The following is a 23869-nucleotide window of genomic DNA, read 5'->3' as shown; positions in this document are numbered from 1 at the left end:
TTCAATCTTTTTACAATTATTGAGGTTTGTTTTATGGCCTAACATATGGTTTATATCAGAGGATGCTCTATGTGAATTTGAGAAGAATATGTATTCTGCTGTTTGAGTGGAGAGTTCCCTAGATATCTGTTAGGTTTGTTTGGCTTATAGTGTTATTCAGCTCTTCCATTTCCTTGCTGATCTTCTTTCTAGTTGTACTACCCATTATTTAGAGTGGGATATTGAAGTCTCTGAGTATTACTGCTGAATTGTCTATTTATCCCTTCAAGTCTGTCAGTTTTAGCTTAATGCATGTTGGTGTTGTCTTTTCAGACATAACAATTATATGTTTATAATTGTTATGTCTTCTGATGGACTGGCCCTTTTATCACTATAAAATGTTCTTCTTTATCTCTTGTTGCAAGTTTTGTTTTAAAGTCTATTTTGTCTGTTATTAGTAGAGCCACTCCAGCTTACTTTTGTTTTGTTTTTTTACATAAGAGACCTTCATCTATACTTTTACTTTCGATCTATTAGTATCTTTGAATCTGAAATATTTATCTTTTAGATATCATAGGGTTGGATCTTGTTTTTTTAGTTCAGTATGACCCTCTCTGCCTTTTGACCAGATTGTGTAACATACTCACGTATAGTGTTGTATTGTTATAGCTGGATTTATGTCTCCTATTTTATTTTTTGTTTTCTATATGTTTTACATCTTTTTTGTTCCTTTCTCCTTCCTTTACTGCTTAATTTTACACTAAGTGAATACCTTCTGATATAACATTTTAATTTCTTTAATAATTTTTTCACTATATTTTCACTATTTTTTGAGTTATTTTCTTAGTGCTTATCAGAGTCTGATTCAAATTTATTTTAATTTAATTCCAGTGAGCTGTAAAAATATTACTCCTACACATTTATTTATATACTCCTGTATATTTATTCCCTTTTCCTTGTGCTATTGTTATTATAGTTATTTATTATTAATTATTACTAATTTATAAAATAAATAGTATACAGTGTATTTGTATATGTCTATATGTTATAAATCCAATAATAAATTCTTATAATTCTTACTTTTTTAATATTTGTATGTCTTTTAAAGAAGCTGAGAGAAGAAGGGAGAGGATATATAATTATAGAGTTTGTTATTTACCAATTCTGGCTCTCTTCATTTGTTCCTGTGGATCCAAATTACAATCTGTTGTCATTTCTTTATTCTAATACAAATTTGTTTCCACCCACCTCCTTTGTGTTGTTATTGTCAAATACACTGCATTTCTATATGTTATATAACCAACAATACAATTATAGACATATTGTTTTATATAATTGCTTTTTAAATCAGTTAAGAGAAAAAGGAGAAATATACACATATACTATCTTATAAATTACCTAATTGTCTTTAACACTCTTTGTTTTCTCATATAGTTTCGAATTATTGCCTGAGGTCACTTGCTTTCAGTCTCAAGAACTTCCTTTAGTATATCTTGTAAGGTAGGTCTGCTAGCAATGAATTCTCTCAAGTTTTGTTTACAGTAAGTCCCCTACATATGAACCTTCAAATTTCACACTTTCAAAGATGTGAACGTGCATTCCATCAATGTCAGGCATGAGTGAAATTGCAGCTTGCCCTCCATCTCCTATTGCGATGATCCTTCAACTCCACTATCTCCCACCTCCTCTCCCTCCTCCAGTCAGTAACTCTTCTTGTCTGTTCACTCGATGCCAGCCCCTGTATGCCAGCTGTTGTACTGTACTACTGTACTTTTCAAAGTACTGTACTGTAACATTAAAAATGTTTCCTTTATTTTGTGTGTTTGTTTTTTATGTATTATTTGTGTGAAAAGTATTATTAACCTATTACAGTACAGTACTACATAGCCGATTGTGTTGGGTACCTAGGCTAACTTTGTTGGACTTACGAACAAATTGAACATAAGAATGCGCTCTCAGAACGGGACTGGTTCGTATGTAGGGGACTTACTGTACTTGGAAATGTCTTTATTTCACTTTCATTTCTGAAAGCTAGTTTTGCTGAAAGAAGATTTGGTTGACAGTTTTTTCTCTCAGCATTTCGAATATGTCATCCCTCTGCCTTCTGGCTTCCATTGTTTCTGATGAGAAGGCAGCTGTTATTTTTATTAGGGTTTCTTTGGACATGACAAATCATTTTTCTCTTGCTGTTTTCAATTTTTTCTCTTTGTCCTTGACTTTCAAAATTTTACTACAATGTGTATGGGTGTCGATCTCTTCATATTTATCTTACCTGGAGTTCACTGAGCTTCTTAGATGTGTAGATGAATGTTTTTCATCAAATTTGGGAAGTTTTCAGCCATTACTTCTTCAAATATTTTAAATTTTCTCTTCCTCCTCTTTTTCTGGTACTCCTATTATGCTTATATTGGTACACTTAACAGTATCTCACTTTTCTCTAAAGCTCTGTTCTTTTTTCTTCATTCTTTTTTCTCTCTGTTCTTCATATTACATATTCGCTATCAACCTGTCTTCAAGTTTGCCGATTCTTTCTTCTGCCAGCTCAAGTCTACTGCTGAGTCCGTCTATTGGACTTTTCTTTTAAATTCTTATATTTTTCAACTTCAGAATTTCCAATTGTATCTTAATGTCTTTCTCTTTATTGATATTATCTATTTGATGAGATACGAATGAAACTGAGCAGGGCCCTATGGGGCTCCCAAGTACGTAGGAATTTTTGTCCCCCATTTCTTGTAGGCAAGACTCCAGCCTCCATGACCTTCCTTGAGTTCCAAAGGGCAGATTGCAAATCAAGGGAGGAGCAGCCAGAAAACCATCTGAGGCAAGATTAAAGGGACCAGAGAAGCTCATCAAGATAGGAGACTGACCACCTGAGACCCTGCACACACCCTAATCTTGTCAGCAACCCCACCTTTTTGAAACTCTGCAGAAGAAAGAAGAATGCAGGACTGTTACTGCCTTGATCCTTATTGCATACCCCTGACCACGAGCCCCAACTATAAGACTTCTCCCTATTCCCCAGGGAGGAGGGCACAGTTCTTGAGCTGCTAGCCTGCTGTGTTCCCCTCTTTGCCTGGCAAAGAATAAAGCCACCCTTTCTTTCTCCTCCAAAACTCTGTCTCTGTATCTCATTTCAGCATCAGTGTACAGGCAGCCAAGATTTTGGCAACACTATCATCATACTTTACCTCTTTATGCATGGTTCCCTTTGGTTCTTTGAACATATTTGCTGTGAAATCTTTGCCTGCTAAGTCTGATATCTGGACTCTCTCAAAAGCATCTCTGTTGACTGTTTTTTTTTTTTCTTGTGTATTGGTCACATTTTCCTGTTTCTTCGCATGTTTCATAATTTTTTGTTGAAAACCGTGTGTGTATAATTTTATTATATTTGTAATAGAATTTTAGATAATACATTGCAGCAACTCTGGATACTAGCCATCCTCCTCTCCCCCTAGCTTCTTCTTGCTGTTTGTTTATTTATTTTGTGATCTGGCTAGACTATTTTGAAATTTACTTCCCCCCGCAGTGTGTAGACTGATTTCACTCCTAAACTGCATAGCCTTGGATATGTGCCATCACCCTGGAATGACAGTGGTTTTAAAAGGGCTCTGTTCATCTCTTTCCTTGACCATTCTGTTAAGCTGTCTCTATTGGTATCACACCCAGCTGTTAGCCTCCACTAATTGCTGACTAATTCCTCTATTGTTTTCAACAATGCCCTGGGGCATAAATTGCTCCACAGTCTGATCCAATGAAATGAAGACCCTTTGCAGGAGTAGTCTTTGAGGTCAGTCTCTGAAGTTTGTTCTGACCTCAAGAGGGCTCTTTAGTTATCTCTTTGCCTGCTTCTCTCTGGCAAACTTCTACTTAGTCTAATTTTTAGCTTGTTTTTCTCAAAGCACTACCAGACTTTGCTTACCATCAATATCTCCATTGTTTTTGAGAGCACCCATGTGCTTGTATTTCCCCACACTCTGTTGCAAATAAGTCAGTTCCCTTGGGGAGAGCATCAGAGTTCTTATGCTCTTATGGACTCCCTCTTATGGACTTCCTCTCTCCCTGTACAAAACTTCTGTGCCACTGCTCTGAAGCTGGTGTCTTGGAGTTACACTCCTGCTTTACAAGGGTGCTGGGTTGTGGCAGTAGCCTTTGGTCTTCTAAACTGGCCTCTCCCAGAATGGAACCTGCACTCTGTAAGTGAACCAGGGTGAGGGAGATCAAGGCCTCAGTATCCTCAGGCTTCCATGCCTAGGGTAGAGGTTCCACCCTATAAGTTGGGAATGGGTTGAGGAAGAGAGCCCCAGCCCTCTCAGCTACTCTTACCTGGAATACAGCTTCTGCAACACAGAGGTGAGGGAGATGAGAAATGCTGGTGGTCTGCCACTCTCAGGGAGGTACCTTAGCTCTCAACTGGGCCCTGGGGATAGAGAGAACCCTGTGTTCTTGGCTGTAACTGCCTAGAGCAGAGCTTCTTTCACAATGACCTGGAAGGGGAGAGAGAGAAAGAAGATCATAGCTCAATTGCCATGGCCTCTAACTCTTCTTACTGTTACCGAAAGCTCGGCCTCTCTGTACACTGGTGCCAAATCAAATCTCAGAGACAGAGTTTTGGGTGAAGTAGAAAAGGATAGCTTTATTACTTTGCCAGGCAAAGGGGGACACACCGGCTTTCTTATCTCTTTCATCCTATTATCCATCTCTGTTTCTTTCTGTTTAACTTTCTGAAAGGTTTCCTTGACTTTATCTTTCTACCACTTGGTTATCACATTTTAAATTTCTTACTTGTTTGCTGATTGTTCCCTTTTTATGGCATCCTGTTCTTGTTTCAGGATGCAATATCTCTTCCAGTCTAAGATTATGAACAATAGTTTCTTTGAAGTTTTCATCTGCTCTTTGCAGCATCTTTGTTTCTGAGTTCCCTTTTTCTATTGTTTTGGCCTCTCTTACATGTTAAAGACTCTCCTCAGGGACTTCCCTGGTGGTCCAGTGGTAAAGAATCTGCCTTACAATGCAGGGGACATGGGTTCGAACCCTGGTCAGGGAACTAAGATCCCACATGCTGCGGGGCAACTTAGCCCATGCACCACAACTACTGAGCTCATGCACCTCAACTAGAGAGCCTGCGTGCTGCAAACTACAGAGCCCACGGGTTCTGGAACCCATGTGCCACAACTACAGAGCCCACATGCCCTGGAGCCTGCGCGCCACAACTAGAGGAAAAAAACCCCACATTCCACAACTAGAGAGAAACCTAAGTGCTGCAATGAAAGATCCTGCATGCCTCAACGAAGATCCTGCGTGATGCAACTAAGACCCGACGCAGCGAAAAATAAATAATTAAAAAAAAAAAAAGACTTCCTTGGGCTTCCCTGGTGGCGCAGTGGTTGAGAGTCCACCTGCTGATGCAGGGGACACAGATTTGTGCCCTGGTCCGGGAAGATCCCACGTGCCGTGGAGCAGCTAGGCCTGTGAGCCATGGCTGCTGAGCCTGTGTGTCCGGAGCCTGTGCTCCGCAACAGGAGAGGCCACAACAGTGAGAGGCCCGCGTACTGCAAAAAAAAAAAAAAAAAAAAGACTTCCCTCAAATGTCTGAAAATTGGCTGTTTATTTCAGGGCTGACATCCCAGCCCGAAGGTATGCTCATATCACCTGGAGATCACGTTCTGTGGAGGAGAAAGAGGGCCAACCATGGAGGTGGACACACCTGGCTCAAAACCCGTCTCCACATTTTTTTACTCTGATTGGGTAAATCCCCTGAGCATCAGCTTCCCTTTTAGTAAAATAAGGATAATAATATACCCTTGCAGATCACACATAAGCAAGTGCTGGGCACACCACAGATACTCAGGAAATGTTAAGATCCCAGCTTTCCCCATTCAGAAGTTTGTCTAAGATACCTCAGTCAGTCCTTATCCTCTGCATTGACTGACGTGCACTTACTCTTCCTTCTGTCTCTCCCTTCCGATTAACATCATATGCTCATGATCATGCCTCTACCAACCATGGAGGGACAGCCCATCCCTGATAATAAGACTATGCCACCATGATGCCTTAAAACAAATTTGGTGTCAGGTGGACCTGGGATCCAAGCTCTGTACTGAGCCTTGAAATAACAGATATCATGTAAAATCAGAGGTTCACCCAGTGTCCCCAAGCCTTGGATGAGACCCCTATTTACTACAGTCAAAGAGACTGTGCAGTGGTTTAGAATCCGCCTGCCAATGCAGGGGACACAGGTTCGATCCCTGGTCTGGGAAGATCCCACATGTTGCAGAGCAACTAAGCCTGTGTGCCACAACTACTGAGCCTTCGCTCTACAGCCCATGAGCCACAACTACTGAGTCTGCATGCGACAACTACTGAAGCCTGCGTGCCTAGAGCCCGTGCTCCACAATGAGAGAAGCCACTACAATGAGAAGCCCGCACACCACAATGAAGAGTAGCCCGCACTCGCCGCAACTAAAGAAAGCCCACACGCAGCAACGAAGACCCAACGCAGCCCAAAAACACAAGAGAGAGATAAGAGGACACAGGAACAATATGGTCTGAGGGACTCAGAACATACCCAAGAGGAAGACCCTCAGTGACAACTGGCATCTGGACCTCAGAAAAGAGGTTCTTCTCTGCTTAGAGCAAATAGGGTGTCTTCAAATCTTCCAACAGTCCGGATTCACAATTTTTCAGGACAGCTGTTAGACTTCATGTACCACATCCCCACACTACCCTGCGTCCCCACCGCCCTCCAGCTCCTTCCTGCTGCACCCATTTTGCTGCTCAAGCCCAGGCCACGGCTCTATTTCCTTGAGGATACCACCTCCTAAGCAAGGCCATAAAGCAAGAGGAGAAAAGGGATAGCCTCTCCTAAGCCAGCAGAGGAGGTCTTGGCCTCCAACTGAGAATCTGTGTGCTCTGGCCTCCTTCAGAGCATTCTGCACCAGGCATCTGACTTCAAAGGCTCCCTGAGCTGGGTCTGGCCCTATTCCTTCAGCTCTCTGACCCTGCCATGGTGAGTGCTCAAACCTGAAGTTCCTGGGGCCAGGATAAGAGCTTGGCCAGCTCCATGCTATAGCCAGTGCCCTTTAGGAAGGGCATTCCACACAAGGGGTTCTACACACCTGAGCCCTCTGCTGGGAATGTGTGCAGCTCCAGGCCTGCACACATCATCCTGGGGGTGACCGGTCACCTGAGCAAAACCAGCACACTTGGTGCTCAGGGCTTTTCCTGCACTCTGGTGATCGCATCCTGCATCTGTCGCCTCTCCTGCATTTCTGAGGGGCAACAGAACACATACGCTAAAACACACTTGGGAAATTCCACACCCTTCCATCTAATGGACCTAAAGGGGCACCTCCTACGGGCCCTACACTGTGCTAGGTCAGGTGGGGAGAGGCAAAAATGGCGCACAGGATGCTTCCCTCTCCTCCAACTAGCTGGCATGAAAGGTAAAACCTGCCAGGTGTCCAATAATAAAGCTGTAGGAGACTAGAGGAAGGAACCATTTTAAAAGGATGGACCTGAAAGTATTCTCTAGCTTGATCTGGGTGGTATAATATATGTTATTCTTCAATTAAAAAAAAAAAAACTGTGATTGGCCCTAGCCCCCAGAACTCAGCAGAGACTAGACAGGCCAAGTGCAGAGAAGACAGAGGATAGAAACATTGGGGGACCCAGGTCTGGAGGCTGGTGGATGGCAGTGGGAAGTTGCAGAGGGCATGGGTTGGAGCCCTTGTCAAAAAAATGTCTAGGGACTAACAGAATGTCAGAGACAGAGGGGATCAAGAGTGAGAGTTCTGATGTATGAGAGCCAGGGCAGCCCTCTCTTTAGGGAAACCAAGGAGTTCTGGGAAGTCTCAGTATACACACAGTTGATGGGGAGGTGGGGAGACGTTTGCTGGCTTCTCCTAGGTTCTGATTGAGTGGTGACTCCATGATGGACGGCTAGAAGGTCCAGGGTACTAGAAAACACTCAGGATTCTGGAAAAGGTGCCCTGGGAAGCGACCTCAGATAGTGACCAGCATCTGCCAGCCCACAGGTCCAAGACCTCCACCATTCCCAATGCCTGGTTTCCCCGAAGCAGTCTAAGCAGAACAAACCCAGAGCCCACCCCATGCTAGTCAGGGTCAGCCTCACCATCTGCATGGCCCAAGACCCTGTGTTTTGGGGACATGTGTGGTGAGCCTCCAGCTCAGAGGTGGAAGGGAGAAGGCAGACACTATGTGCTCAGTCAATGCCAAGGACTGAACCTCGACCACACGTTAAGCTAAGCAGGGGTCCTCTCCACATCTCTGGTCCTCTGGCATCTGCTCCCCAGCACGAGAGGCTCACTACCTCACATTTTCACCCCATATTTCTTAAGCCCTAACTGCCAGGATGTTTCTCCCTCTATGGGGTTGAACTTGGCCTCTAGGAGATTCCTTAGAGGTCCAGGACATACTTCTGTCTCCTGAGGCTGCTCTTCCCTGCCCATCCAGTCTGGTTTTTGTACACCTGTTCGGTGTGCTGGCTCTTCTTCTGCAGATGTTGGGCAGCGGGGGCCCTGAAAGGATCACAACATTTCAGGTGCAGTCTGAGTCAGAGGGAGGAATAATCTCCTCCTTTGACCTGCATGTTATGCAACCATTAATGCAGCCCAAACTTTTGGGGAAGCTCCGTGCATTGTATGTTCACTGTAGCTCACGAGAAAGTTAGTTCTCATTTCATAGGCACCTGCCTTGGTTTCCCACAGTCACTTGCTGTGGCCCCCAGGCCCTGTCCCACTGGGCCTCTGCCCACCTTATCCCACTTTAAACCACTACCCTCTCCTATTCACAGCCCTTCTTTCAGTTCCCCCAGCTAGCCCTCTCCTTCCTTCCTTTTCACATACAGTAGCCTCAGCCTGGAACGTTCTGGTTCATCTTTCCCTGGGTAACTCCTGCTCACTCATCTTTCTTCTGATCACTTCCTCCAGGAAGTCTTCGCTTGAAGCTCCCCTCTCCCCCTCACTAAACTAGGCCCCATGGTTACCCCTCTCATAGCACCCCTTACCTTTCTTCCATGGTACTTATTGGAGTGTCTCCTCTTCCTTGTCTGATAAAGGTCTATCCCTCCCACTAGACAGCTAGCCCTGAGAGCAGGGAGCACATCTGCTTCTGTTCCTCACTGTATCCCCAACACTGAGCACAGTTCCTGGCTTGGGATATACACAGAACAAAGTTGGATCAAGTGAATGAATGCATGACTGAGGCACAGGGTTATTTTGTCTAATTAGGCAAAGCCCCTTCATTACCACACCACTCCATCCTGCCCAAATGGAGCAAGACGATGAAGAGTAGAGGGTGGGCTGTGGAGACAGGCAGACCTGGGCCTGAGTTCCAGCACTGCCACTCACCAGATTGTGCCTGAGTCACTTCAACCTCCCCCAGCTTTGGTTTACTCACCAGTAAAATGGGGATGGTAATGGTGGGCACCTCACACGATGATGGATGAAGTACAAATCGTGTATGCAAAGGGCCTAGCACACAATGCTCAGAACATGTGAGTCCTCTCCCCCAGAAGCTTGTGAGAGGGGTGTGTTCACATCCCAAGACTTCTAACGGGCAGGTAGGTTCTCATCACCTGGGTGGGGCTCCTCTGCCGCAGGCAGAGCAGTGGGAACAGGGAAGAGGTTTGTCTCTCACCACCAGATCACTCTGGGAATTCTCTAATTGGGTCTGGGACCATCTTTGCTCTCTGATGGCCTCAGAGCCCCTCATCTTCATCTCACTTTCAGAGTCACAGGGAAAGGGCACACTTTACTGTCTCCATTTTCTAAACAAGCAAGCAGAGGCTCTGAGCCTCGGTTGCATGGGGCACTCTCACCTACTCTAGTCCTGGCTGCTGCCCCTCCCAGGGGGCTCAGGCTCTGCTTCTGGCATGCTGGAGTGAGGGGTCCAAGTCCTTGCCCTCCCTGTGCCTTGGTCAGCTTGTCTATTAGAAAAGGGTTCCTTTTTCTCATACCCCTCTTCCCTTGGAACCACCACCAGGGATGAATAAATGGAGAAAACCTGACATGACTTTCGCCAGGTGGGCGTCGTCTGCTTCTTTGTGAGATGCGAGACGGTTACCCAAGGCTATATCTGGGCAGAAGTGAAGCAGGCGTTAGCACCCAGCCATCAGAAAAATGGTCCTGTCCTCAAGGGCCTGGCACTTGAGGCATCAGTGAAAACCCCTGAAGCATCTTCAGGACACATTTAAAGCCATAACTGCACAATCCAGCACCTGAGCTTTCCAACTCTTTCAAGGGCCATTGCTGGCCCCGCCCACACTGGTAAGCCCCTCCTGCCTGCTCTGGCCCAGCTGGACCCTTCCTCCTCAGGCTAAACCCCTTGGCTTTGGGCTCTGCAGGACGAGGTTCCTCCCGCCTCCACCTACCATGTCCAACTTCAGAGCCAGACTCAGAACCCGGTTCAGGTGTGCCATCTGGCCCCAGGCCCTTGCACACATTGCAGCCCACTCCTGCCATTCCTACTCTTTGCTAGTGCCCACACCACCTTTAGAATTCAGCCCAGGTAGAACCTCCTCTGAGGTCCTTCCTCGTTCCTCAGACCTCCCCTGCAGGGTGGGTGGGCTGTCCTGCTGGTTCACTTGGCACCCTAGGCCTACTTACTGCCATCCCTTCCTCCCTCCCTGGGCTGGTCTTTCTGCTCTGCTGTCTATTCACTGAACTGGAAGTGCCTCGATGACAGGGCTGGGTCTTTGGTCCAGGACACTGTCTGGAACACAGACTTTGAAAAATGTGAATATGGGGAGGTTGTGCATGTGTGGGGTGGGTGGTATGTGGGAACTCTCTGTACTTTCCACTCAATTTTTCTGAGAACTTAAAACTGCTCTAAAAGATAAAGTTTATTAATTAAAAAAAATTTTTTTTAATGAATGAAGAAACATGATCAGCCTTTGATTATGCAACATTGGCTTGCAGAGGCCACAGGCTACTGTATTTGAGGGAGGTACCCCAGGCAGACCTGCCATCCCTGAGGGCAGGGACTTCCCTTCCCTTATCAGCCCTGCCAGCCTTGTCAGCCCACGTCTGAGTGCGCACAGGTGGTGTGGTCTGACTGGCTGGATGACCAGCGACCAATTCCCTGCCCATCCACCTGTGATGCAACGAGTTAAGGCGCCTGCAAAGGCCATATGAGGTTTCAGCTGGGCCCTCCATTGTCAGCGCTATGGCCGCTGACCCATTCCTGGAAGGTCAGGCTGGCTGGTGAACGTAGCAGGAACTAACCCCAAGGTTCACAAACCCTCCATATGTGTGTGACCTTGCAGACTTTTTACCCCTGACCTAAAATATTCCTGTATCCCAGACCTGCACAGTCTCTCCAGGAGCCCCAGAGGGACTGAGCTGGAGCCAGAACAGGCTCTGTAGACCAGAGGGGACAGTCCTGACTCCAGGATACGTGCCATTCGATTTCTCAGTGTTCCTGTTCACCACTCATAGACATGGGGCAACACAACGACGATTTATTTTCCTAGAAATTCCCGGCCTTGGCCACTGCTCCCCTGGAGGTCCAGGAAGATCAGAGAAGGCTGCAGAAGTCTTTGGAGCCTCCACCCTTCCCCAGCCCCCTGCCACACACTCACCCACCTTCCTCAGCCACTGCTCACATGCCAGTCCTGGGAGAGGCCGCAAAGAGACTATCACATGGTCTGCCACACTCCAGCTCTGTTTCTCCATTTGGTCTCTTTCTCTGGTCTTCCTCCAAAGGCCCTGAGCCTGGGAGGCAGCATGACCCACTGGAAGAACCAGGGCTTGGAGCCAGCCAGAGCTTCCCTGTTTAAAAGCTGTGGGACCTTGAGAACATTAAGTAACATCTCTGAGCCTCAGTCTGCTCATCTGTCAAATGGGGATAATAAGCTCCCCCTTAGGGACTGCTAAGAGGATTATGTTACAAGTGGTAGCTGTTACTTCACAGAGCATGGCTTCTGAGCAGTACTTCCCTCTGGTGCTCTGTGGCAGGGTGGCAACACATCCTGGTTCTGCCAGGACAGTCCCAGTTGATGCCTATTGTCCTGGCATATTTACTGCCCCTTTTCACTCTCAGAAGAGCCCACTTTCTTTTTATTTATTTATTTATTGGCTGTGTTGGGTCTTGTTTGCAGCACGTGGGATCTTCGTTGCAGCTTCAGGATCTTTCATTACGGCATGTGGGCTCTCTAGTTGTGGAGCGGGGGATATCGAGCACACGGGCTCTCTAGTTGTGGCGCACTGGCTCTAAAGCGTGCAGGCTCAGTAGTTGTGGCACACGGGCTTAGTTGCCCCACGGCATGTGGGATCTTAATTCCCTGACGAGGGATTGAACTCTCGTCCCCTGCATTGGAAGGCGGATTCCTAACCACTGGACCACCAGGTAAGTCCCAGAAGAGCCCACTTTCGACAACAAAATACATGGTCGGCCTACCTGCACCTCTCTCCATTCCCAACTTAGGTCCAGCCTGTGTGAGCAGCACCCTCACCCATTTCCACTCTCCCCTCTAAGAGGCCATGTCTTGGTTTACAGTTAGGAGGATTTTTATAACCTTCTCTCTGAGCTTCAGGTTATTATTTTTTTAATGGGGATAGCAATGCCTATCTTGAAGGCTGCTTAGAGGATTAAATGAGATAAGGTATGCAAAGCACTTGTCTGGCATAGGCCAGGTGCCAGATAAACATGAGTCCCCTTCCATGGCCTTCTCTCCCTGGTTCCCATCATGCTGGCTTCCCCCCAAGAGTGGGGCTCCAGAGCTAAACTTCTCCCCTACCAAGAGAGTGATTTTTAGAAGTTCCAAGTGACATACGAGCTCCCAATCCATGATCTCTCCTGAGAGCAAGAAACGATCTTCACCTCCACCCTCCACTGCAGGCCCCGAGGAGCATTCCAGCCTCTCCTTCCTGCGTGCAACCACGTGTTTCTGCTGGCAGCTTCCAAGCCCATCGCTATAGCTGGAAACCCTTCAGCCCTCAGCTACCTTGCCCACATGAACAGAAGGCACCTTTGAACTCTCCCCGCTCTTCCAGGAATCCAGAGGCCCAAAAAGGAGTCCGCTGGGCCTCCAATCCCCAGGGACCTGCTATCTGGGCCAGCAGGCAAAGGGTAATCATGTAATCTCAGCAGATAAAGCCACCATGAGACCAGCCTGTTGCAGCAAGGGGATAACATGCTCCCAGATCACCTGGATTAGCAACACGTCCTCCAAAGACCCTGAAGCTCAAATCTCCCATCTGCCTTTTGCCCTCACACCCACCTGCTCCTGGCATTCCTTTGCTCTTAGACAGCTATAGCAGTTCTCCTGGCCTACTCCTTCCCCTTGCCTTGCCCCAGGTGGCACGAAGCCTGCCTCAAATATTATAGAATATTCTGTTCCACCAGGAAGCTCTCGGTGTAAACAACCTGTCAGTCACTGGGATCTGACTCTAGGGTTCTTTGTTCAGAGGCAGTTGCGTGACGTTTCAGATTTTCATGCTGCCCTAGAAACAATATATGTATGAAGGAAGCTACAGGAAGAAAAATGTAATGAAGCAGCTGCTAAATTGGGACTAAGAAAAGGTATCGGGTGGCGGTGGCGTGTGGTGGAGGGGGTGTTTCAACAGATCGCAGGGAGGTAAATGCTAATGAGGGTGGGAGCTCTGGTTCTGCAGGGGCAGCCTATTTGGAGGCAGCTTTAGGGCAGAAAGAGACACTGGCTGGGTGACCCTCACTTTCCCATCTATAAAATGGAATTAAATATACTAGTTGATTCTGTCATGAGGCTTTATGTTAGGAGGGTGAAGTGAAATCAAGGAAACTCTCAGCAGTATAAGGAACGCATAACACATATACATAACCCAGACACAATCTAGGGCTCCCTATGGCTCAATCCTGCACAGAGTCACACTCCAGGAAGCACACACTGGCAAAGGAATTTGAAAGACCCGATATTCTAGTGATTGCCAGTGGGGAGAGGGAAGGGGGGAGGGGAAAGATACGGATAGGGGATTAGGAGGTACAAAGTACGATGTAGAAAATAAACGAGCCACAAGGATATATTGTACAGCACAGGGAATATAGCCAATATTTTATAGTAGCCTTAAATGGAGTATAATCTATAAAAATATTGACTCACTGTGTTGTATACCTGAAACCAATATAGTATTTGTAGATCAACTATACTTCAATATAATTAATTAATTAATTTAAAAGAAGATCCAATATTTACTTGGGCTTCTCGAAGAACATTAAGGTGTGTCAGACTCACAATCCTCAGCAGCATTCCTCAAAAATCCTTTTACTCCCCATCCCCATCTTCTGGTACCTCTGAGCAGCTTGGAGACTCTGTTAAGCCAGTTCCCAGAATGTACCCCAACTTCTGGCCAGCCTGCATGGCTCTGCTGCCATCCCTCCACTCAGGCCCCTCTCAGCTCTTTAGGATGGAGTTAACCAAGTCTATGCTCCATGCTTTACTTTTTTTCTCCTTTACGCATTACCAGAATTTGTCACAATAAAGGAGACTCTGGGACCAACCCAAAAAGTAAGATTCCTCCCCTTTTCCTCCCATCTTCTCAGTTCAATATCTCAATCTTTTTTTTTCAAGTTCTACACCACAAAATGTCCGGGAACCATGAGGGCAGGCTGAACAATCCTGAAAGAAAAGACTGTGGTAAGCAAAGCAAAATTCTTTTTAGTGGGTGGGACTGGGAACCATTAATAAGTCTTGCACCACCATGCACACAATTGTCATCAAGATCTCCTTCCCCCCATTTGCCACAGGACTGTGGCTTTTACACTTTCTCATATTTTCCTTCACGTCATCACTCACTTTTGCATCCCTTCCCTTTCTAGAACCATGGGTGTGGCCAAGGCCTTCAGCACAGCCTGGCTTCCCTGACTTAGCATCTGGCTTCCTCCCTGACTCCAGCTTCTCAAGTCTCCCATCTGTTCTGCACGTACCACGCAGCTGATCTTTACTGCACTCCATACTCACCATGTGGCTCCCCTGCTGTACAGCTCCGACTTCAGCACGTGGAGTCTAAGATCCCATCCGGGTATCCCACATTGAGCACGTGACAGTGCATCTCCACCTTTGCCTGCACTCTAACTACGCTGGCCCGCCAGTGAGCACCAGCCTGAGTGCCACTCCCTCCAAAGGGCCCACCCTGGCTTCTTCTCAATTCTGAGTCACGGCACTCACAGAGTCTGTGCCACACAGTCTCACTTTTGATTTTCTCTGTCACTTGATTGTTTTAAAGCCTTGAGTCTTCTTCCCATAAGACCATAAGCTCCTTGAGATCAGAGACCTCAAAGGCTTATAGGGAGCACCCAGGGATACTCAGAAGTCATCTTCCTCTATGAGCTCCTGACGAGAAAAACAAACCGTTTCTACTCCAAAGGCCTTGATGGAAATCTCCAGATGCCCCTGCCAAGTCATTCTTAAGAACTTCTGGATAAAGGGCAGAGGGAACCCTTTTACAAATGTATGTAATTGTGGCTTTTGTGGTGGATAATATATTCATCTGGCTCAAAACTTAAAATGAAGTCAGCCTCCCACCTTTGTTTCTCAACCACCCAGTTCCCCCACTGAAAGGCAAACAATGGACTGGATTCTTATTTATTTTTCAATAAGTATTCCAGCAAATACAAGCCAATACAAATAGATCCTCCTTTTCTCCCCTCATTTTTTTAATACACAAGCTAACGTGCAATACACATTTTTCTCCATCTCGCATTTTGTTTAACAATGTATCTCAGACATCATCCTGTATCAGGCCTAGAGACCTTCCTCACTCTGTCTTGCGGCTGTGTGGTGTTCCAGTGCAGGGATGACCCCGATTTATTTAACCAACCTTCAGTTGTTAGATGGGGAGAGTGTTTCCAGTCTTTCACGACCATATGCAATGCTGCAAAGAATAGCCTTGTTCAGACTTAATGTCATATATGTGAGTGTATATCTGTGGGACAAATCCCTAGAAGCAGAATTGCTGGGCCAAAAGGTAAGGTGAATATGTAATTTTGATTGTTCTCCAAAGAGGTTGTATCATTTTACACTCCGACAAGCAAAGTACGAGGGTGCGATTTCCTAACACCCTTACCAACCTAGTATGTGAAAACTTTCATTTCGGTGTAGTTTGATTTGCACCACTCTCCTCGTGAAGGTGGCTGAATAGCTTTTATAGTCGTGTGTGTGTGTGTGTGTGTGTGTGTGTGTGTGTGTGTGTGTGTGTGGACTCTGTTTTTATCCTCTGCTCACTTTTCTTTTGTGTTCTTCGCCTTCGTCTAATCAATGTAGAGGAACTCTGTGTATATTAAGGGATTTAGCCCTTTGTTATATGACCTGTAGATAATTTCCCCAGTTTGTTGCCTTTTGGCCTTGCCTTTGGGCTGTTGCTAGGTGGAATTGTTTATTTTTCTATAGTCAAATTTATCAATCTTTGCTTTTATGGCTCCTAGGTTGGGTGCCTGGCTCAGAAACGAGCAAGACACCCCCCAACCCCCCAAATACACACACACACACACACACACAAAAAGCTTTTAAAAATTCTGTCAGTACAAAAAAGCTTAGAATGACTTGCCAGGTTTTGTGAGGAACAGGACAACTCCTGCCCTCCAGGAGATACCAGTTTTAGGGAGACATAAACTGACTAATTCCATGGTATAATAAACAAGAGGGGGCACAATGGGAGCCTGGGCTAGGACCACCTAATCCAGCCTGAGTTGGCCAGGCAAGGCTTTCCAAAGGCAGTGGCACCCAGGTACATCCAGAGGCATGCGTAGGAGGCAGCCAGGGGAAGAATGGTCTTCCAGTAAAAGCGGCAGCATGTGCAAAGGCAAGAAGCAACAGGGCTCGGTCAAAGTTGTCCAGTCTGGCAAGAGGACAAGGAGCCCTGCAGGGTTGGTGTGTGGTAAGGGGTGGAGCTAGGAAAGTAGACAGGGGCCAGATTACCGAGAGCCAAGAGGATACTGCCCCGAAGTCAGGGCCTTACCCTGAGGCAGTGGGGAGGTGGCAGGGGGGCACATCAGCCGTGTGGAGGAAGAGCTGGCGACGATCCAGTGTGGAGGCTGGGCCCTGGCTCTAAGGCTTCCGCCTCTTGCCCAGCAGCAGCCACGGCAGCCTAGAGGCTCTAGGCTGCCAAACAAGACTGAGAATTTCAGACCCAAATGTTCTGTTCTGTCAAACTTCCAGAATTCTATAAAAATCATCAGGGAAGCTAACACCTTCTCTGAGAAACATTTCTACCCAAGATGATGACAACTACAAGAGCTCTGACTTTGACTGTTATCAGTGGTTATCACGCCCACCTCAGCACCCCACTGGCAGATGGGGCCAGGTAAATGCAGCTCAGATACTACCTGCCCTCCCCTCAGCTTCAGCCTGGCTCAGGAAATGGCTGGGCTCTTCAGCCCCCGCCCATTCATCCAGACCCTCATTCAGAGTGGGCGACAGGATGCGGGACTGCCGTGATGGAGGGGTGGACCCCAGCTGGCCCGTGTCCATGGGGACATCTCTTTCCTTCTAGCCAACAAGGCTCAGTCCCACTATGAGCAGCCACAGACAGGCCTACGAACTTCTCTGCTCCTGTGACTTTTTAAAACAGGCATTTTGTAGCAGGTCTCCTGAGCAACTGTCCTCGCTAAAGTGCCCAGCACAGAGCCTCGCACACAGCAAGCACTCAGCAGCAGTTTCTGTTAAAACTGGAAGCCTCACCATTCATTAGGAGGTTGCTGAGGGAAAGGAAGGGCGATGTGGACAGAAGGAGGGAAGTTGGAAAACACTTAAACGGAACTTTGGGATTGCCTCTGGATTTCAGTTGTCCAGGCCCTCACCATGCCCGACCCCCAAACCAGCCAAAGAGGTTGGTTCTTGATGCTACCATTTTAGTTATATTTTCTTTAGTGCCCTAAGACAATTTTATCCCAAAGGATCACTTGATTAAGTCAAGTGATATAGAGATAAAGGCTCTTAGAGGCTGCTGGAGGCTTGGTTCCAGCCAGCAGGCTTCCTGGGCCCTTCTAAGGCGCCTCTATCCCCCAGTGGTCCGAGAGCATGCAAGGGGTACCCACTCACCCCGGCCTGGAAGGCAAGAGGGCAGGAAGGCAGCCCCTGCCTAAACAGTCAGCTCTAAACAGTCAGCTCTAAACAGTTAAACAAGCCCCAATCCACAGCAGCCATCAAACAGCAGTAGGTCAAAGGCAGGGTAGCGGAGGGTTTCTAGGGCAGAACATGTGTCTCTCTGGAGTCTACTTCCCCCATCCATGTGTGCCACTGTTGGGGCAGGGGGAGGTACAGACACCGAGGTCCCCATCTCAGGCACAGAAAAGCTGATGAGGACGACACCAGGAAGCAAGGGGTCTGGGTTCCAGGTCAGGTTCCAACCCTGCTGGCTGTGTGCCTGTCACTTGTATAAAGTGCATGTCAGCTTAGGGTCGGGGATTTTATTTTTCCCAAAATGAGACAGTCTATTTCAGTAAACGTTAGAAAAGCTCACTGGCATGAATACATATCTAGCTTTAACTTCCATTTTATTTGACATTTACTATGTGAGACGTAGTAGGGTAGGCATTTTGCATACATTATCTCATTTAATCCTCTCAACAACTCCACGAGGAAAGTGAGGGTCAGAAAGGCTGAGCCCTGAGCCCTAGTCCCACTGCTAGTATGCGGCAGAGCTGTATTTGAACTAGGGACTGTCTGGCTTCTGAACCCTTTGCCCTTACCTGCCATATGATATAGGAACTAAGGACAGTCAGTCAGTTGCCAGCCTAGACCCTTCCCCGGCCCCGGATCTCTAAGACCACAGAGAGGCTCTAAAGGAAGGACAGAGTCTCCCAGAGAGTCACTTTTCTTTATTCTCAGTACCGCCAATCTCACAGCACGGTCTGTGGGAAATCTCAGGGCCTTGCCACCTCGCAGTCTTCCTTGCACCCCACCAAGAAGCTGAAGCTCCAAAGGTCTGGGGATCTCCCGCTGTGGCTCTTTCTAAAAGCAGTTCCTGGGCACAACGTTGGAGGAAGGTTTCTCGGTCATTCCCAAGTCCCCTTCCCAGAGCACAGGAACAATACAGCAGCTTGCTCCCCTGGCTTGCTGTGCCCATCCCAGGAAAAGGTGGGGAGGAACTCCAGAAAGCAGGTGTCTCTTGGTTGAAAGAAGTTGGGACCTGGGCCTTTGGTCTAGTTTAACCTGGGGCAGGTCACGCTCCTGGGGAGGCTCCCGAGCAGGCCCAGGCCAGACCACTACTCAGCAAATGCAGAAGTCTTCACCATATTTTGCCATAGTCCACCTTCTTCACCAACTTGGCCTGAAAACACCTGAGTTCAGAGGGACATGCGTGACAGAAATCCCCGGGTTCAATTCTGCTGGAAGCCACCGTGCTGGGAGAGGACTTCTTTCACTTTGTCCACAATGGTGCCCACCTCAGCCATGGCCCCCAGACCTAGGGAGCAGAGTTCGGCTATGACCCTGCAGACTGAAGCAGGGGACCATCCCCCACCCACCCTCACCCACTGCTCCCCGAGTGTCCCACCCAGAGCCCAGTGCCTGAGAAGGCCAGGACCAGGCCTGAGCCAGACCCAGCAAGTCCCTTCTGAGACGCCCCCAGGACAGGCCCCAGGAATAGTTACAGCAGCCATCTTGAACTGTATGGGCTGCATGCCAGGGAGGATACCAGGCAGTTTACCTAACAACTCTGAGAGACAGGAATTACCATTTCCATTTCCTAGATGAGAAAGCTGAGCTGGAGGTCACAACAGGCTGGGATCTGAAGCTGAGCCCTGCCGCGGCCCCAGGCTGTGGGAATGAGCTGTGAGCCTGGCCAGACACCCACCTTGGTCTCCACAGACCAGCTTCTTGGCCACACAGGGGATCTCGACATAGCCGAAGGCCTTGAGCTGGCCCACCTGCTGCTCGGTGATGGGGTGCTCCCACATGGCGGTGTTCATCGCCGGGCAGAAGAGCAGGGGCTTGCTGCGGTCCCAGGCCCGGATGACACAGGTCTGTGAAGAAGGTAGGGGGTGCCTGCTGCTCTGCCTGCCACCCCTCCCCGGCCTTCCCGAATTCTACCCTCTGCTTCTGGGCCACAGCCAGCTGAGGACTTGGGATGACTGGGAGCCACTGTCTGAAGGGAGCTGTCTCATACTTTGAGGGTGGGGCTGTGTCTCCTGGTCCCTCTCACCTCCCCATAGGCTCTGTCACAGGACCCTACACACAGGAGGTGCTCTACCAATGCTAGCAATGGCCTAGCCACCTCCAAGCAGACCTCCCTTGCTGTGCAGAAAGGGCTCCCTCTGCCCAAGCCTCTGTCTTCCTCACAGTCAGCCACACCTCACAGACTGAAGCAACCCTGGGAAGCAGGGGCAGGCCTGCGGTTCCCACAAAGCTAAGGACCACACTGCCCAGCAGGTGGGCTCATCTATCCTGACACCAGCTCTACTTGAGGCCAACTAAAGCTTGGCCATGAAAACAACATCTTCCACATGACAAAACCCTCTCCCACGTGTTATCTCATGAACCCTCACTGCGACCCTGTAAAGAAGTTGCTGTCCCATTTCACAGAGGGGAAGCTGTACTTCCCAGAGGTGAGCCATTACCCAAGGACACACCAGATGATGATCCAGGGCAAGGCTTTGCACACCGCGCATGCCATCCTCCACTGCATCGTGCAACCTCACTACCTCCTGATGTCCAGGCCATCCCACCAAGTCACATACCAGAGCAGCTATGAAAGGGACAGACCAGCTCACAGAGTCTTTAGCGCTGTGAGCTTTGCAATCACGTGGACCTGGGTTCAAATCTTGCTGTGCTATCTGCTGTTACTAGCCATGAGAACTTGAACAAGTTCTTTTATGCCGGGAGTATCAGCTTCCTCTCTGCAAAAGCCCTCTCACTGGGTGGTCTTGAGGGCAGAGGGTGAGAATACTTATAAAGCTCTTTGCACAAGGCCTGGCACAAAGTACAGGCTCCAGAAATAGTAGCTCCTGTTATTATTACAGGCATAGGCTCCCTGGGCCAGGGGCTGCCTCAGGGAGAAATAAGCTCTGGGGCCCGCAGGAATGTGCTCCCCTGGGCTCTGACTGTTTCAGGCGCCTCCGCCTAGGCTGTGGGCCCCTCAGGGAGACAGCGGCTGGCACACCCCTTCCCTGAAGTGGAGCCTGTCTGCAAAAAGAGGGGGAGACCAGAGAACAATGCCACGAAGAGGCCAGGGAAAATGCCTGCCCTCCTCAGTGCCCCTGCCCTCTCCTGGGGACAGGAAGGAAGTTGGTCAGCACACAGCCTCAGGATCTGGGGGCTTGCGTCATCCCAGACACAGCGTTTGTTTCCCACCAAGTCCTCACAATGAGGCAACCTGGCTATGAGTGGACAGTTTCAGTCCACACTTCCTCTTGGCCCTGTGCCACCTGCTGCTTCTGCAGAAGTCATGAGCATACCTAGAAGAGTCCCTTGACTGCGTGTGGGGCAGGTGTTGGCAGGGCTGGGGTTCTCAATGACCTCTAAGGGAAGCACAGCAACTGGAGCAGAAACTCAACATCTCCATGCCCCACACCTCTCTAGCTTTTCCCACCTCATCTCAAAACTCAGCGCTTCCTGGACAAACCACAGCTCCTCCAAACCTTCCAGCACAAGAGGGCCGGAAGGAGGCATCAGTTCCCACGGTCACTTCTGTTTGGCCCATGTTGTGTGCAGCACCTCAGGCTCTGCCCCTGGGAATCCGCTTGGGTGGAGAGAAGGCTTGGATCCGGGTCAGGAGACCAGCTGCCAGCTATACTGGTGACCCAGGGAAGTCACCTCCTCTTTCTGGATCTGCTTTGTTATTTAGCACAAAAAAGGGCTAGAGCCTGAGTGGGCCAGAGGGCAGGCAGAGATGCACATCACCGAGGCCGAGGGCCCTGAGACTGGGAACACAGGTTCATACCTAGCGCACTGCTCTAATGGCACCCCAAGTTCTGGACACTGGAAAGGGAGACGATCTGAAGGAGGGAGGAAGCAGGGCAAGCTTCTTTTGGGGAATATAAGGACAAAACATCTTTTGAGAGAGCACAGAGCCACAGACCATGATGACAGCAGTGTAAGATTTGCAGTTCTTTGAAATACTTGCACCTTCAAGGGAAACCTTTGAGGCAAAGGGCCTCAGGGCTGGTCCTGGGAACATATTCCACTGCTCAGCCAACTCAGTAGGAGGGAACCCCAAAGATTTCAGGGAGTGGTGGCAGCATTGAAGAAAAGAGGGAAGCAGAACTTTCAGGAGTAAGGAAGGAGCCCTCAGAGAATCGGCCCAGGCCAGGGCTTAGCTCCTAGAGGTCGGCGTGCTTTGTCACATCAGCTGGCTACTGACCGACTAGTGGGAAGCCTGGAGATCTGGTGAGATGGTGCTGGTTACACACAATGCTAACGCACTTAGATGAAAGTGGCCAGGAGCCTGACCTGCTCCGCCATCCTGTCAGCCAGGCACTAGCCCCACCAGGAAGCCTTCTTGATAATACTGCTCCTAGGCCTGCCCTCCTCTGCACTCCCCCACCCCTGCACCTGCCACACAATCTGTGTGCTGCTCTTCTTCTGATCACCTGAGCTCTATTCCAAATGATGCTTAAATCACTAGCAGCTTCTTCGAGAAGTACCTTAAGCACCAATCAACAAGCATATGAGGAGACTAACCTCCTATCTAACCCCCAAAACCTTGACCCAGCTTCGTTAGTCACTTCATTTACTTTGGCTGTTAGCCAAAGTAAAATGACTGATTGCCTCATACATACAATAAGCATTTCCTGAATGCCTACTACATGCCCAGTACTGTGCAAGGTGGTGACGCCATTGTCAAAGGACTGACTGTACCACACACCAGAGCATACTCTAAAAACCCTCTCCTTCCAGACTGTCAGCTCCCTGTGTCCTCTGTGTCCCTCCACACAGGGCCTGACACATGGCAAGTTAAAGCTCAATGGATGAGGGAAGAGGGATGATAAGGGAGAGGGAGGGGGACCACACCCAGTCTTCCCAGGATGATCATGTAAACAAAGGCTCTTTAAGGACAACAGCTCCCTGGAGGTCCCCCAGGCCTAAGACAATCCCCACTCTGTACAGCTGGACTTCTCTTCCTCTCCTCCACCTTGGGCCTCTCGTCCTTTCTCCTTTCTTCCCCTTTAAGCTTTCCATAATATACAGGAAAACCACATCTCAGCTTTGTGGCTAAAGCTCCAGGAGAGATAAGTGTGCCTGAGAGATCCATGCAGAAGTAAACGCTCTTATCCCGATTACCCATGTGGATATCCAGGTCCTGGTGGGAAGGCAGAGCTAAGGTGGGCAGGCAACGGGGCTGGGCAGGGAGACCAGCAGAAGAGCATGTTGAGGGCAGCCCATGAACTATGGACAAAGAAAGAGCAGCTGAGCATCGGGGGGCAGGTGAGAGGTGGACACCCTCAGAGGGCACCCGCAAGTCGAGTCAACCCATCAGAACCAGGCCTTCTACCCACTTGCTGGAGCACAGGTGAGGCCAGGTGGAGGGTTGTCCAGGGGACTGTGTTCCAAGCAAACAGGCCCACCATAAAGGGATTCCAAGGTGAGAACAGAAGCAGTCTGCAGCTCAGCAAACTGGGAGTGAGGCCCAGGGAGGGAGGAGGGCCCAGGGAGTCACTCACAAGCAAGTTGTCACAGATGCCACTGGCCACCTTTCCCAGCGTGTTGGCATCGAGAGGAGATACCAGCATGAGGTCTGCCCACCTCCGCAGGTCAATGTGGAGAACTGGGTCGGATCGGCACTTCCACATCTGGCAGAGGGAAGGAAGTGGGGTCACCGGGCCGGCCATTCTCTCAGTGTGGAGGGAGGAGCGGCAGGTGGGGTGAGGGCCAACACAGACCAGGTACACTAAGTCAGGAACCCAAGGGAGACCACCTGAGAGACCCCCGCCCAAGTTCACTGCCACCCCTCTTGCA

The 23869-nt window shown here is 48.7% G+C and overlaps 1 protein-coding gene across 3 annotated transcripts in view; it reads right to left on the bottom strand.

Moving 5' to 3' along the window:
* PPCDC (phosphopantothenoylcysteine decarboxylase) overlaps positions 1–23869 on the bottom strand; it is a 48195-nt gene that overhangs the window by 10688 nt on the left and 13638 nt on the right. Inside the window, exons 3-6 of one of the 3 annotated variants that reach the window (XR_003436470.1) lie at positions 23575–23703; positions 19770–19938; positions 4303–4463; positions 2868–2902 (exon numbers count right to left, since the gene is read on the bottom strand). Coding sequence is in view for 1 of the 3 variants with exons in the window: in XM_027123640.1 (XP_026979441.1) it covers positions 19294–19379; positions 19770–19938; positions 23575–23703 (384 nt within the window). In the remaining 2 variants the exon portion in view is untranslated. Of the gene's footprint in view, positions 1–2867; positions 2903–4302; positions 4464–18659; positions 19380–19769; positions 19939–23574; positions 23704–23869 lie in introns of those variants that run through there. The other 2 variants (XR_003436471.1, XM_027123640.1) reach the window with 2 other exon arrangements.

This window comes from Aethalodelphis obliquidens, unplaced genomic scaffold (assembly GCF_003676395.1).
Source record: "Aethalodelphis obliquidens isolate GAN/ISIS:26980383/991018 unplaced genomic scaffold, ASM367639v1 scaffold26, whole genome shotgun sequence".
Lineage (NCBI taxonomy): Eukaryota > Metazoa > Chordata > Mammalia > Artiodactyla > Delphinidae > Aethalodelphis > Aethalodelphis obliquidens.
Note: the sequence above shows the minus strand (reverse complement) of the source record. Positions and strands in the feature narration are given on the sequence as shown.